The sequence below is a fragment of the Meriones unguiculatus genome, chromosome 2 (genome assembly GCF_030254825.1).
Source record: "Meriones unguiculatus strain TT.TT164.6M chromosome 2, Bangor_MerUng_6.1, whole genome shotgun sequence".
NCBI lineage: Eukaryota > Metazoa > Chordata > Mammalia > Rodentia > Muridae > Meriones > Meriones unguiculatus.
Genome location: NC_083350.1, coordinates 75,929,611 through 75,944,671, shown reverse-complemented (window position 1 = coordinate 75,944,671; position 15,061 = coordinate 75,929,611). Strand labels below are relative to the sequence as shown.

Genomic DNA, 15,061 nt, shown 5'->3' with positions numbered 1-15,061 from the left:
AGACCTCATTAAACAGAATCTACTGAACTGAAAACCATACCAGAGCCTGTAAGAGATAAGAGAGAGAGAAAACAGCAATACACAGTCCTTGAAGGAATGCTTTCTGTTAGACTGAAGAGCTATGAGCCATATTTCCAGCCGACAACACAGCACAAGAGGGTTCAACGTCCAGTGAAAGACACAGAAAGTATGGGCGGAGTTGATTAAGGAAGATTTCCTGGAAGAGGCAGATAAACCTTGTGTTGACACCACAGTTGTAACAAAGATACAAGGTAAGAGTATATAAAGCGTCCTAAGGGTTGGGGAAGTGAGACATTATATTAGCCGAAGCACAGCGACTATGGTGGTTTGAATGAGAATGGCCGCCGTAACCGTGTATGTTTGAATGCTTGGTTTGTAGTCGCTGGAACTGTTTGGGAAGGATTAAGAGGTGTGGCCTTGTTAGAGAGGGTGTGTCACTGGAGGTAGGCTCTGAAGTTTCAAAATTCCTTGCTGGGCCCAGTCTAGCTCTCTCTGCCTCCTCCTCGTGGATCAGACATGAGCTCTCGGCTACTGCTCCCAACACCATATCTGCCTGCCTGCTGCCGTGCTGTCCACTGTGATGATTAGGAACCAACCCTCTGAAACTGTAAGTAGGCCCCAATTAAATGCTCTTTTATAAGATGCCTTGGTCATCTGTGTCTCCTCCTAGCATCTGACTATTATCTAAAACAGCTACCTAAAGGATGATGAAAATTCATGTGTGTGTCTCTACATGTATGCAGGCATCTAAGGAGGCCAGAAGAGGGCATCAGATTCCTTGGAGCTGGAGTGGCGAGCCACTGTCAGCATCCAGGAGCAAGTATTCTCAACTGCTGAGCCAACCCTCCACCTCTCAGTACAGAGTTCTAATGCAAGGTTAGAGGAGGCGACAAGGAGTCTCTTGTTCCAGAAATGCCAGGGCAGAGCTTTCCAGGACAACCCTTTCACAGACTAGCAACTGTGAACTTTCACGGTGTGAGAAGTAGGTAGAGAACAGCAGCAAGTAGGCAGAAACTAAAAACCAGGTTGACAAAGAAAACAGCACAGAGAGGACTCCTGGTTAGTGGCGCTGAAGAAGGTCGTAGTTGGTATCTCTCATGACAGACAAAAACCCAGTAAAAATACCTGGTCTTACGAAGCTTGAAGGACATAATGTCTGGGGCAACTACTGCAGTGGGAAATAGGGAAAACACAGGAAGAACTCTAAATTCTAGATGAAAACTAGGTCCCAAACGCTCCACCACTTCCTTGTTCCCCACCCCTGTCCAGCAGATTCCAAGCAGCATCTTTTAAAAAAATATTTATTTATGTCTGAGTGCTCTATCTGCAGGTACTTCTGCATGCCAGAAGAGGGCATCAGATTCCAATATAGACGGTTGTGAGCCACCATGTGGTTGCTGGGAGTTGAACTCAGGACCCCTGGATGAGCAGCCAGTGCTCTTAACCAGTGAGCTATCCCTCCAGCCCTAAGCAGCATCTTTAAGGCTATAAACTAGACAAGAGATTTTAATGGTTGCATATCACAGTCAAGACAGAGTTTGAAGTTTGAGTTTTGCCAAACTATCTGCCTAATAAAATAAAATAAAGAAAAATCAGCATTATTAAGGAAAACATAAAAGAATCCAGAATTTTATTTTTCTGGTTTTGGTTTTCGGAGACATGGCTTCTTTGTGTAGCCCTGGCTGTCCTGGAACTTACTTTGTAAACTAAGCTGGCCTGAAACACGGAGATCCGCCTGCCTCTGCCTCTGCCTGAGTGCTGGGGTTAAAGGTGTGCATCACCGTTGCTTGGCTCAGAATCCAGAATTTTTAGTTGTGAGCCTAGTCTTTAATGGCTGAGTCATCTCTCCAGCCCAGGAATTCAAAATTTTTTAAATGGATTATCCATAACACAGCTCAAAATTAGTGAACCATGAAGAAATGGGAAAATATAACCCACACTCAAGAAATAAGACAATTGCCCCAGGTGTCCAGATGGGAGAGACAAAGCAGATTGAGAACACTTGAGGGGTGTACGTATGAAGAATTAAAGAACCAAACCCCAGCAGAGAAACAGCACCCATCAAAATGGGGATTCCTGAGGCTGAAGAGATGGCTCAGCGGTTAAAAGCACTAGTGGCTCTTCTAGAGGACCTGGGTTCGGCTCCTACCATCCACATGACGGCTCACATCTGTCTGTAACTATAGTTCTAGGATATCTGAGCCACCGTCTGGCCTCCTCAGACACCAGGCAACACACACGGTATACAGACATACATGCAGGCAAAGCACCTATATGTATAAGTATGAGGAAGATAAATATTTAAAAAGTGGAAATTCCAGGAGGCTGAGGCCACAGCTAAGTGATGGCAGTTAGCGTGCACAAGGTGGGGTTCATTTCCCTAGCATCGTAAGAAATGGAACGCCAGCTGTTTGCTTAACGACATATAAAGAGGCACGTTGGTACATGCCCTAGCGCGCAGGAGACAGAGGCTGCTAACGTATCTTTGGGAGTTCAAGACCAAGTCATCTTGGTCAACACAGCAATTTCCTGGCCATCCAGAACTACACAGTGAGATCTTGTCTACATACAAACAAGCAAGCAAAATACCCAAATATCAAAACACCTGCTATCTATGTAACCAAGATTCCAAAAAGAAAAGACAGGAAGAATGAAGAAAGAGAAATCAAAGAACTAAGACCCCAAAACTTTCCAAATTTCGTATAAAAAATATGTAAACTTATATCTTCAAAGATAAAGGGGGAAATAATAGAAATTTGAAAAACAGAAACTGAATTATAATCTTTCAAGACAGCCTACTACATTTGCTATTAAGTTTAAAAATAGAGACACCCTGGAAGTTAAACAATAAAAAAGAATGTACCATGCAAACAGCAAACAAAAGAAGCTCTGAGCAGCCATAATAATATCAGTTCGTTATATACTCTGTGACATGAAAGTAAAAGTGACCTATCATGTTTCTGACGTGGGCTCAGACAAGGGCCAACAGGTATTCTGCCAGACTTTGACGAAAGGAAAAACCCCTGAGATGGTTCAAGAAGCAGGCCAAGGAGATGGAGAGTGAAGACAAGGCTTTCAAACACAAACAAGCAAACAAACAAACAAAAAAGGAGCAAAAGAGGTTCAAGGAGCCAAAACAAAGGCCGAGGGAAAGAGTTCCCTGAATATAGGTGGAATGAAAATCCAGGCAGAGTGAGTGAGCTGCTCCTTATGCCTGAGACCAGGGCAACTCTTGACTCATTTCTACTTAAAGACCTGCGGTCCGCCATAACATCCTACAAAGTGAGCTGCCTCGTGTGCTTGCTCAGAATGGAACTGGGGCCCTCTGACAGGCCAGCAAGCACTCTGAACTCACTCCTGAGCCATCTCTCCAGGTATTGGCACACATATTTATGGCATTTTGAAGAGTTACTTGTTATGAGCTCAGCACCCAAACATCTAAGGGCATAAAAAGTTATCGAAGGAGTTTTGTGTGGTAGTGTATGCCTCTAACGCCAGAACAGGAAAAGTGAAAGCAAGGGGCATCGGGAGGCCAAGGTTCTAATAACATTCCAAACAGCCTAACAGAAATCATACAATTATCTGTAGCAAAGCTATGAAGTTCAATTTTAATCTCGTTACACACTAGCTGTATAATTTAGCTTAAGCTACTACCTATTATTAGTGTATCTTGGTGAATTCAAGGCCATCCTGGGCTATGTATGTTGAATGTGAAGACAGCATGGGCTACATAATGAGGCCCTGGTTAAAACAAAACAAGTCTTGGAGTTAGGTGCACAAGAAATAATATTATGAATAGGGGACTTATTACTGGCAAGCAATCAGAAAAGCTAGTTTGAAATTTTTATTTCTAATTGACATGATTGTACAAATCAGCAGATGATACTTCATGATAACTGAATACATGTATCCAAAGTGTAAGCATCAATTCTGCGTAATTACGTGTTTCTAGTTTGTGAATTTCATCATATCTTCCGTGTTGGAACCTTTCCATGGTTCTCATCTGGTTCCTCATAAGACATTGCTGTGAACTACATGAACCCACCCCATGCTTTAGGGACTTACTGTGCTCTAACTGTATTTTGGAACCCCTTATTCAGCTCACCACTTCTCTGTCCCCTCCCTCAAAGGCTACATTTAATTGCCCCAAGCCAAAGGAACAATTCTGGTTATCTTTGATGAGAGTTACGCCTTAGTGACCCTGTGGATTTAAAAACCAGAACAGCCAGTTACTATTTTATGAATACGGTTTAATTTTTAGACCTAATATTTTTAAGATGAGTGGCTGAGCAGATCAAAGCACCAGGCCCTTCCTGAAGGTGAGTAAAGAGAAAACCTCAAATACGGCTGGCATGGAGACTGCTCTGTCAAGAGTCATCTCTCTCACTGTGCTGTTGAATCCCCCTTTCCCTCCTATCGCCTCTCACTTGAAATTTACTTAGCAGCTTTCTAATGCTCCCATCTTTTATCTTACTTGCATTCCAGTTCAGATCTCTGATTTCTTTTTCACATATATTCTGTCAGCTAAATATGGAGCCAAACTATCTGAATGCTCATAGGTAACAACAGTGTCACAAGACATGGCAAGAGACATGGCTTGTAGACTGACAAAGATGGTATCACTGTCTCTCTCAGCAAGGCGTCCTGCCTTTTGGATCACCCACTAAGCTACCCAATGCACCTTGCTTCTGTCTGGCCCTTCCAGAATGCAAGGCTCTTCCTTAAAGCCAGATAATAGCCCTCTTTCACTCCTGTAGATTCCGAGAACAACACTTCCTAAACTCCTGTTCTTGGTGAGGAACCAGTTAATGATCTTCATACAGACTACATGGGGGCTGTGTAAATCTAGGAGGTGGAAGGCATTCCTGCAAAGGAGAAAATGGAGAGCAGGGAGATCAGAATAAAACGGTCCAGGAAGTACACGTAGTAACACTGGGATCTGAACTCCAAAGACCTGTCACAAAGATCCCTTGTCCACTTCACTGTTCTGTCCTTGTTATCTATGCTGTTAACATTCAAGCAACATTTCCGAGGAGGATGGGAGTTCTGAACACGAAGCATATCTCATGGGCATGTCAACTCAAAAACAGCTATGACCCTGACGGGTTAGAGATTCTTTTTTGCTAATTCTGCGTCTATATGTGTGTTGGGCATGAAAGCAAAGCCTTGGGCATGTTAGGTAGGTAAGTACTTGGCCGCTAAGGTACATTTTTTTTTTTAGATTTATTTATTATTTATACAACATTCTGCCTGCACACCAGATTTTACTATAGATGGTTATGAGCCACCATGTGGTTGCTGGGAATTGAACTCAGGACCTTTGGAAGAGCAGTGAGTGTTCTTAACCTCTGAGTCATCTCTCCAGCCCCAAGGTACATCTTGATCTCTGACCTCAGAGATCCACTTGACAGTGGACTATCTGACAATGGGATCACTTGTCAGAATCCAACGTAATTATTTTTCTAGACTATCATTGCATAATCGAAACTTTTCATCCGTGTTTTCTAGTCTCAAGAAGAATGAGTTATAATTACCTCATTTCTTAGAAATTTTTATTTTTATAAAAAGTGAGTTACCAAGATAAAAAGTCTGTGATGCTAACTTAAAATAATTTCTGATCTAAAATGGGGGAGGTAGTCAGAACTCACTCTTGTTTCAACAGCTCAATTGTCCTCAGTTCGGTTTTCCTCATCCTTCCTTTCCTGAGGGAGTCTTCAGGTCCTGCTAATGAAGCTGCATATGCTACGTATCACTGAAATCTGTGACATCATGGTCACCTCACCCCTACATAAAACCACAAGCAGAAAAGTACAGACACTCTTGAAAGCAGTTAAATTTTAACCTTAAACCATCTCCCAAATGAATCTCTCTCTCTTTCCTGCCAATAAGAAGGTTCTGCCGCAAATAAAAAGGGCATTGTTCCATCAGACCACAGGGAAAAAAAAAGTGTTTTCTCTAAGTAGGAAAAAATAGTGAGACATGTTTCAAAACACAAGTTTTAATGTTGAAAATGTCTCAACAAAATAAAAAAAAAATCTCCCCCCTCCCTTTCTTCTAAGTCAGCCTCCCCCTCCCTGTCTGTGGTCTGTCGGACTTATCAAGTGTACGCTCAGCCTCTGTGCCGCTCTCCCCAGGACATCTTACTGGAGGATAACAATCCATTCTGGGGACGTTCCCAGGATCAAACCCATGGTCTCACACATGCTGGGCAAGTATTCTAGCACTAAGCTGGGCCCTCGGCCCTTAGGTGTGTGCCCTTAAAGGGTGACAGTATATTTCCCACTCCCTTTTTATTCCCCCTTGGGTACTGGGATTCAAATATAATAGCTAGAGAGGAAGTGGTGGGCTGGGGAGACTCAGTGACTCAGGTTCGTACTGTGCAAATGTGAGGACCTGAGTTCAGATCCCAGCACTGGTATAAAGGCCTGGCTCAGCAGAGAACACCTGTAACCCCAGAGTATGTGTGTGGTGAAAGGGGAGGGGCGTGAGTGGGCAATGAAGAGACACGCAGGTAGGATCCAGAAGCTTCAGGTCCAGTCAGAGACACTGCCCCCACTGTCAGCTTTCACATGTGCACACATGGGTAAGCACATTTGTATCTACACATATGTACATCACATACACAGTGAAAGTGCTCAATGGCTCCTCACAAAGAAAAGAAAGCAACAACAAAAACAAAAGAGAACTCAAACAACGAAACCTCGACTGGGGACATGGCTCAGTCTATACCATAAGGACCTGAGTCTGATCCCCCAAACTAGTCTATAAAAACTGCTGGTGGGTTGGAGAGATGGTTAAGAGTACCAGGTGCTCTTCCAAAGGGTCTGGGTTCAATTCCCAACACCCACGTTGCAGCTCAGAACTGTCTCTAACTCTAATCCCCGGGGACCTGACTCTTTCCGGCCTCCACAGGCACCAGGTATGCATGTGGCACACAGATATAGGTAGGCAACACACACACACACAAACACATTTTTAAAAAGCAGGACGTGGGCCAGGTGGTGCACAGCTGCAATTCCAGCATTAAAGGGGTAGAGACAGGCAGCTTCTTAGGAACCGCTGGTCAGCCAGGCTCGCCAGTGACAGACCATGCCTCATAAAACTGAAAACCTCAAAATGGCGCACGAGGAATACCCCCCGGGGCTGCCCTCTGGCCTCCGCATTTGTACACACTGCGCTGATGTGCACCAGGCAACCTGTGTCCACCTCCTCAACTTTCACGGAAAGGAAAGACGTCTGTGCCTTATTTTTACCGCCCTTGGTCCTGGGGAAGACATCCAGGGCCTCATGCATGCCAAGCCAGGGCTCTAGCACTCAGCCTAACTTGGATCTTGTTGGGGCCATTGTTAGTTTGTGTTTCCTGTCTCCTGCAGCCAATTCTGGCCCTGCAGAACGCGTACCTCCCAGTTCCTGTGTACGCTGCCTTTTCAACTAGCCTAGAGGTTCCTGGGGAATGGAAGCTCTGATATGGCACAGCACCAAAACACTTAATGACTGGCCTAGATTTCAATGAGCTTGTTATTACATAATTATGGACAGGTTACTCTTTAATATTAGCTGGAGGTGGAGCATAATGATGAATGAATAAAATAAAAAGGCCAAGGTAAAAGCTGATCCAGATAGAGTCAGAATCAACTGTTTCCCCCTTGTTTTCGTTTTAGTCCAGGAAATCAATTCACAGGATAAAAAAAGGATGTGAGAAAACAGAATATTATTTTGGTATATATATTATTATTTGGTATATAATATTATTTGGTACATATATTGGTACTACCTATTATATTACATGAAGGTTTTTGTTTTTTGTTTTTTTTTTTTAATTTCATATTCTTGATGAGTGTTTCACTATGTTGCTCAGGCTGGGCCTCAAACTCCTCGGCTCAAGTAATCCCCCTGCCTCAGTCTCACTATAGGTGTATCACAAAGAGAGATTCTGTGTGTTTGTGTGTATGTGTGTACATGTGTGTATGTGTTACAGTGTGGCTGTAGAGGCTGAAAGACATCCCCTGGTGTCAGGCTTCAAATCATACTCTGTTTGAAGCAGGGTTTCTGTCATGTTCTTCTGCTACAGGTGCCAGGCTCTGGCCCGTGAGCTCCAGGGAGGAGTGACAGGGCTGTGGACACCTGGGCAGTGGTAGCTGGCTTTTGTTTGTTGCTTTGTTTTTAAACATGGGTCCTGAGGGTTTCAACACGCAGGTCCTCATGCCTGCATCACAACTAATTTAATCATCTGAGCCGTTTTTCCAGCCCCCGAGTTGAGATTTTTTTAAAGCCAGCATAGGCGCTCAAGAGGTGGGCCAGCAGTTAGGAACACCAACTGCCCTTCAGAGGCCACAGGGCAAGCGGCTCACAGCTGTCTGTAACTCCCGCTGCCGGAGATCTAGAGCCCTCAGACACGCACGCAGGTAAAGCACCTACGCTCGTGAGAGAGAAATCAATCAGTCTTCAAAAAAAAAAAAAAAAAAAATCCAGCAGGGTGATAGTGCCTCGCACCTGGGAGTAAAAAGGCCGACCATGTGTAGCTCTTGGGAAACTGAGGCAGGAGAACCATACCAGGAGTGCCATACCAGCCTGGACAACATACTGAGTTCAAGGCTAGCCTAGGCTACAAAGTGAGACCCTGTATCAAGGGAAAGAAGACCTTTTGCTATTAGAGGGAACTACCTTTTTCCTAGTCCTCTGGTTTCCATAGGGTGTTTTTCTTATGGCCTCAGCCTGTCTTATTTCACATGCCCTTAGGATGTTTCAACAGACTGATGAAATTGGCTTTTGGCGGTGGTGGTGTTTTTGTTGTGTGTGTGTGTGTGTGTGTGTGTGTTTTTCCCAAGACAGGGTTTATGTGTGTAGCCTTCACTGTCCTGGACTGACTTTGTAGACCAGGCTGGCCTTGAACTCATGGAGGTCTGTCTCTGCCTCCTTGAGTGCTGCAATTATAGGCCTGTGCCACCCTGTTTGGCTAGACTGACAAAACTGTAAAGAATTTATCTGTCTCAAAAACTGTCTCCTCCAGGAGGACATTCTAGAATCATCATGCTGTGAAAACGGTCACAGTAAGCAGGTTAAATATTCTTCCTCCAAGTCCATTTACCTTTGACCTAGTTAGAAATACCTTTGCCCAAAATTATCTTATATAAACTTTGGCCTAGTTTCCTTCCCATCAGTCATTGATTTTGAGTATGAGGAAAATGTGTTTACATCGACCATAAACCCCTCGGTTCCATCTATCCACAGGCTGGGGTTAGAGTCTCTCTAATGTCTCAGTATCTTACCAGACAGTGTTGGCAGTCCCCGGCTGACTTGGCAGAACTCGGGCCCCTCCCAAAGCACTGTAGTTTACACAAGATAATGAGAGGAGCCGGGTTCCCTGGCATCACATGGACATTTATCTCTGTCTACGGAACTCCCTGTGAGGCGGCACACGGATGCGCACACGCCCCTGAAAGGAGAGGAGGTGCGGCCTGTGCTTCCAACTCGTGAAGTGCGCTACTGTGGACAGAGGCGGAGGCTGACAGGAGAAGACATTCTCTAGAGACACGCCGACGAGCATGGTGTAACTCCCCGACTAAATCCTCTGCAGTAAGAGAGGGAGCAGGACGGTGCGATTCAGTCAACTGCCTGGATCTCTCTGTAAGAGGCAGGTTGCACTCTAAAGCCCGTCCCTGTCCCAGCACACCACAAAGCCTTCCTCAAGCCTTGTTACAGGACAGATCACCGATCACACGCACAGGAACGTAGCTCCTTATTGCTTCCCCAGGACTCCACACAGCCTTCTTTCAAGATTCCAGATTTCCCTTTTACTTCAGCGGGTTTTGAAACTACATGTCCTCTCATTGGTGAATTACAAACACATTCCGCAGCTCGCACTCCCCGCACCCTGACTCTGGAATAACTATGTCATTCGTCCTGGTGTGACCGGTGGAAGGTACAGAAGTCACACGGTGGGAGGCCTCAGAGGCTCTAACAGCTTCTGCTTTTGCAGTCAGTAAACCCTCTTCAAAACAAAACAAAAACCAGCTCAGGGTAAGTCTAAGGGTAGGTGAGGCACCGTGACAGCTGAGCTGAGTGGTCCCAGCCCCCAGCATGTAGCTGTCTGACAGCTGACAGAACACGCACAGATGATCCTGGCCATGACCGCAAGACACATCCAGCAACCTTAGCCCGAACTGCCGGCACCCAGGACAGAGAAGAGTGGTTGTCTTAAACCATTAAGCCCTGGGAGTTAAATGGCAAAGCTAACTCATACAAGCCTCCCCAACTTAGGGCAGAGGCTTGGAATTTTTTTCTCAAGGCTTTTTTTTTTTTTTTTTTTTTGGTAGAACCATTAATTCTTTGTGTGCATGTGTCTATGTGTTGCATGTACTTGTTACCCTGGGAGTGTGCATGTGGGTACTTGTGTGTGGAAGGAAGAGGTGAAGCAGGTGGTCCTTCCTCAGTCACTACGTGCCTTTGGTTGTTCAGGGGTCTCTGGGTGAACCCGAAGCTCCCCGGTCTGGGTAGACTGTGAGGCTCAGGGACTCACGTCCTCCATCTCCCCAGTGCTGGGGTCACAGGCACGCAACACTGCTCAGCTTTTTTTTTTTTTTAGACTTATTTTTCTTTTATGTATATGAACATTTGTTTACTTACATGTATGTGTATCATGTTGCATGCCGGCTGCCCATGGAGATCAGAAGAGTCTGGAACTAGATTTGCAGGCAGTGAGCTGTCGTGTGGGTGCTGGGAACTGAACCTGGTCCTCTTAACTGCTGACCTACTCTCCAGTCCCTATGCTCAGCTCTTCCTGTGGATTCTGAGGATCCCAACTCAGGCTCCCCCTTTACTGCACAGGCACTGTACTGACTGGGCCATTTCCTCAGTCAGATCACAGAGACTGTTTGCAGCTAAAAGTAAATGGCACTAGGCTCCAAGGTCACTGAAGAGTTTACTAACAAGAGCTCATTCTTTCCTCTTTTTTCTGGCAAAGGCCAATCTGAGCAGGCTGGAACTCCTCACATTCAGACTGGTGCTCATGTAGTGCGATGAAACCCTGGGTTAGGTCTGCATGAGCTCGTGAACCCAGAGTAGTGACAAATGTGTAACCACAGCACTGAGGCAGGACCAGAAGTTCAAGGTTATCCTTGACTAGTTCTTCAAGTGTGGTGCTGACAGTGAACCGGCCCACCCTTCTCTTTCTCACAAGGCCCCAGAGACAAGTACTAGCTTTCTGAGTCTTTGTGCTTCCCTCATATTTTGGCTACATCTGGGCTACATGAGACCCTGTGTCAAGACTGGGGTTGGGGAGGGTGACTTTGTAGACCCCACCTTTTTAGGTTTTAGATGTAAATTAGGAATAAGCTTCGACCTAACTGGGTGCTGTTGAGAAGTGGAACAAGCATGGATTCTTGCTACTTCCTCAAAAGCTTCCATAAACCCTATGTCTGGGATATGGTATCTGAGCTTCTGAGGAAATGTTCTCTTATAGACATAAGAGGCTTTGCCTGTATAAGATTTAACTTGTTAAAACAGAAACTTTCTATTATGACATTTCCCTCTTTATACCAAAATGAGTTTATTCACATAAATTTAACCTCCGTTTTTATACACAAGTGTTTCCAATTTAGCAAGAGTTGATTCTAAACACAAGTCACAGAGCGTGCCAGAACAAGATCACCATCAGCTACAGAAGAACACACAAATACAGTATCTTTCATAACAGCCCTGCTTTAAGGCTCCAGAGCTGAAACTGAAATGTAAAGCTGCCAAGTCACTTGGAAAAATTAAATTGTACCTGGTGGCCAAGTTGAATAATGGTCCCTCAAAAATGCTATGGTATCAGCTGGCCACCAGCCCTGTGCACCTGCAAATGCTGGTGGACAAAAAAAGGAGCTGATTGCCTGTGGGAAAATAAGGATGACCTACAAGCTGATGCTGGACAGTTTTCACACTTGGACCTAAGCCAGGCAGGTAAGGCCCAAATTCAAAGTGTGGCATGAGGGCCTCTGTATGCTCAGGAGCTTGGAGCTGCTGTCTAGCATAGCCCTCTCTGGTGGGGTCTACTGCTGTATGTGGGGGAGGTAACGCTAATTTCATCTGCCCCTTCACCCCAAGCCTGTGCAGTTAGCATGCTAAGAGTCATTTCCTGTGAGGTGGTCAGTTAGGAGGCGGAGACCAAAGAATCAGACATAAGGAATAACTTAGGAGATTGCTTAATTTATTCATGAAGGAGTGTGGTGAGGGAGAGAGGGAGAGAGAGAGGGAGGGAGAGAGAGAGAGAGAGAGAGAAAGAGAGAGAGAGAGAACTGGAAACATACATCTAAGGGGGAAAAACATTTTTGTTCTTTTGTTTTGTTTGTTTTTTAAGACAGGGTTTCTCTGTGTGGCTCTGGCTGTCCTGGAACTTGCTCTATAGCCCAGGCTGGCCTTGACCTCATAGAGATCCACCTGCCTCTGCCTCCCCGGTGCTGACATGTGCTGGCATGCACCACCAGCAGGGAGAATTTTTTTTTTTTTTTTGAGGTAGGGTGTATGTCCTAATAGCCTGGAACTTTCTATAAACACTAACCTTGAACTCAAAGAGATCTACCTGCCTCTGCATTCCTAGTGCTGGGATTAAAGGCATGCACCACCATGCTCACTCAGCTTGAAATATTTACTTTATCAGTGAGAATGAAGTAAAGAAGGGGAAACAGTCTTTCACAGGTACCTGTATCCCAGCTGCTCACTGAGGTGGATCATGTGAAGAATGTAGGACTCCTTGCTCGTTCCAGTGAGGCCAGGCAGGAGCAAGACAGTGGGTCTGGTGCTGGCGTCCACGTAACACGCACTGGTGTTGTTATCAAACCAGTCCAGTGAGATCTGTCCTCCATCCGCGGTTTTAATGAGTTCACTGAAAGGAACAGTTCCAAAGGCATTAAGGAAGTGGTCCTGCGAGCTGCACACCTTGGTGTTTTCGTTCTATAAATACGACATTATCTGGTCATCTCAAAATAACGATGTACATTCATGAATATACACATCTCTATGAAAGCTATTTCCTTTCATTACAAAATCATTATGAAGATTAATGTCATATTTCCAGCAGCCGCAATAAAAGCTAATAGGTTAAAAACTGAACTCCAAAGGGGGATAAATCAGGACTGTGTGTGTGTGTATGTGAATTTGGTCAAAATACATGATATACATGTGCAAAATTATCAAAGAACCAATAAAACATTTTAAAGCTTAATTGAAAAAGGAATAAACTTCAAAGCACTTTAAATACTTGGGAGTGGCATGCACTGGGCTTTGCATTTATCTCTGGTAGCACGCACACACAACACACAGCCCTTCATACATTGGTATTAACTATTTCCTTATTGCTCCCCAAGGCCTAGCATTTAACCCCTATCAGACTGAGGTCACACAGTCTGGGGCTGACTTGGCCTAAGCTGCAACTCGATGCAGCCTCTCGCTGAGAGGCCTTACAAAATTTGCTTCTTGAACGACTTCTCACATAGCATCTATGAGCCCAATAGTACAAGTTGGCAGGGAGAAAAGGAACTCTGGAAAGACCAGATGACTCAGGGAAATTAGTAACAGACACCATGTAAATCTCCCGCTCAGATATGTCCCCATCCACACCTGCAACACCTCAAACCCATGTGCTTGTCACTGTGATCGATTTTGTAGGGAGACACACAGAATCTGAAGCGATCGACAGTTCTCTGCCCACTACCCCGGGATTGTCAACACGTGAATACAGCAGCGCATCTCATCAAGGTGTCTGGGTCCTCAAGGGCAAACTGGAAAACAAACGGTAAACCGCTCCCCCACCCCCACCCAAGCGCTTCTCACAACTCAGAAACAAGCCAGGGCTTCCATTCTGCTCATTTACTTTAGGATGAAAGGAGAAAAGAGGAAAAAAGGGTAGGGGAGCAACACCTGAATATTTCCTGCAGGTGGAGGTGGGTGGGTGGACGGGGCAGCCCTCCCATTTTCTTGTCGCTTTAAATTCTGTTTGTTAACCACAGGTGTATTGACTAGGAACTGGAAGTGGGAATTAAAACCTGTGATTTGCAAGACGCGTCTCAAGATGGATATTCACTTACTTCCTGTACTGCACCGGGGGCTTGGCAGTGATGAAGGGTCTCAGCAGCGTCTGTCCCCGGCTCTCCCAGCACCACACCGTCGGGTAGTAGGTTTCTGTCACCACCGGACAGTGGTCCTGGAGGAAGCGGCTGAAACTCTCCCCTCCAGTCACTAACTGGGGTTTCTGCAGGGAGAAGCGGCATCCGTGAGGGGTCCAGAAAACAAAGTTGACGGCGACCGTAAAACCAGCAACCAGCGGACTTGGCGTCCCCACCCGAAGGCCGCGCGCGAGCCCTCCGATTCCATCTCCCGGGAGACTGACGCACAGAATCCATAATCACAACAGTCCCAAGCTGCGCTCAGTCGCATCCCCGGGGAAACGCGAGCAGAGCGCCGGGTGTCCTCCCCGAAGAGCAGCGGCCGTGCCGGCCGGCCCGGGGCAGCGGCCGCCGGGTGGAGCCGGACCCCGGACCTCGGCGGGCGGCTCGAGTCGCCCGCACGCCCCCGGGCCCGCTCCGCTGCCCCCGCCCCCGGCTCACCTTGGCAATGCTGCTCAGGTAATAGCAGGCATAGGCGACGCTGAAGCCCAGGATCAGCGACAAGCCCATGCCCGAGCCGAAGAAGCCGACGCGGACCTGGTGCTCCAGGTAGAGCGCCAGCTCCCGGGACAGCACCCGGAGGTCCATGGCCAGGCGCTGCATGGCGCGAGCGCGGCGCAGCTGCGGCGGAGGCCGGCCGGCGGGAGCGCGGGGACCGGCGACGCGGGGGAGAGGCGCCCGCGGGGCGGAGCGCGGCCTCGCTCCCAGCCAACGGCGGCCCGGGGGGCGCGGCACGCCCCGCCCCGCCCCGCCCCGCCCCGCCCCACTGGCGAACCTTCCAGACGCGCGCTGCACCGCCCCGCGGCCGTGGACCGGATCCCCCCCAGTCCCCGGTGTCCCTCCGGAGTCAGGAGCCCTGCAGAAGACGGGCCCAGCCGCCACCTGCCGTGACCTTG

The 15,061-nt window shown here is 46.8% G+C and overlaps 1 protein-coding gene across 1 annotated transcript in view; it reads right to left on the bottom strand.

Annotated features, from left to right (window-relative positions):
* Positions 1–14,828, bottom strand: part of Abhd3 (abhydrolase domain containing 3, phospholipase) — a 43,031-nt gene extending 28,203 nt beyond the window's left edge. Inside the window, exons 1-3 of the mRNA XM_021642218.2 lie at positions 14,607–14,828; positions 14,088–14,251; positions 12,704–12,886 (exon numbers count right to left, since the gene is read on the bottom strand). Coding sequence (XP_021497893.1) covers positions 12,704–12,886; positions 14,088–14,251; positions 14,607–14,768 — 509 coding nt within the window. The 5' untranslated portion in view covers positions 14,769–14,828. The remainder of the gene's footprint in view (positions 1–12,703; positions 12,887–14,087; positions 14,252–14,606) is intronic.
* Positions 14,829–15,061: the final 233 nt, after the last annotated feature.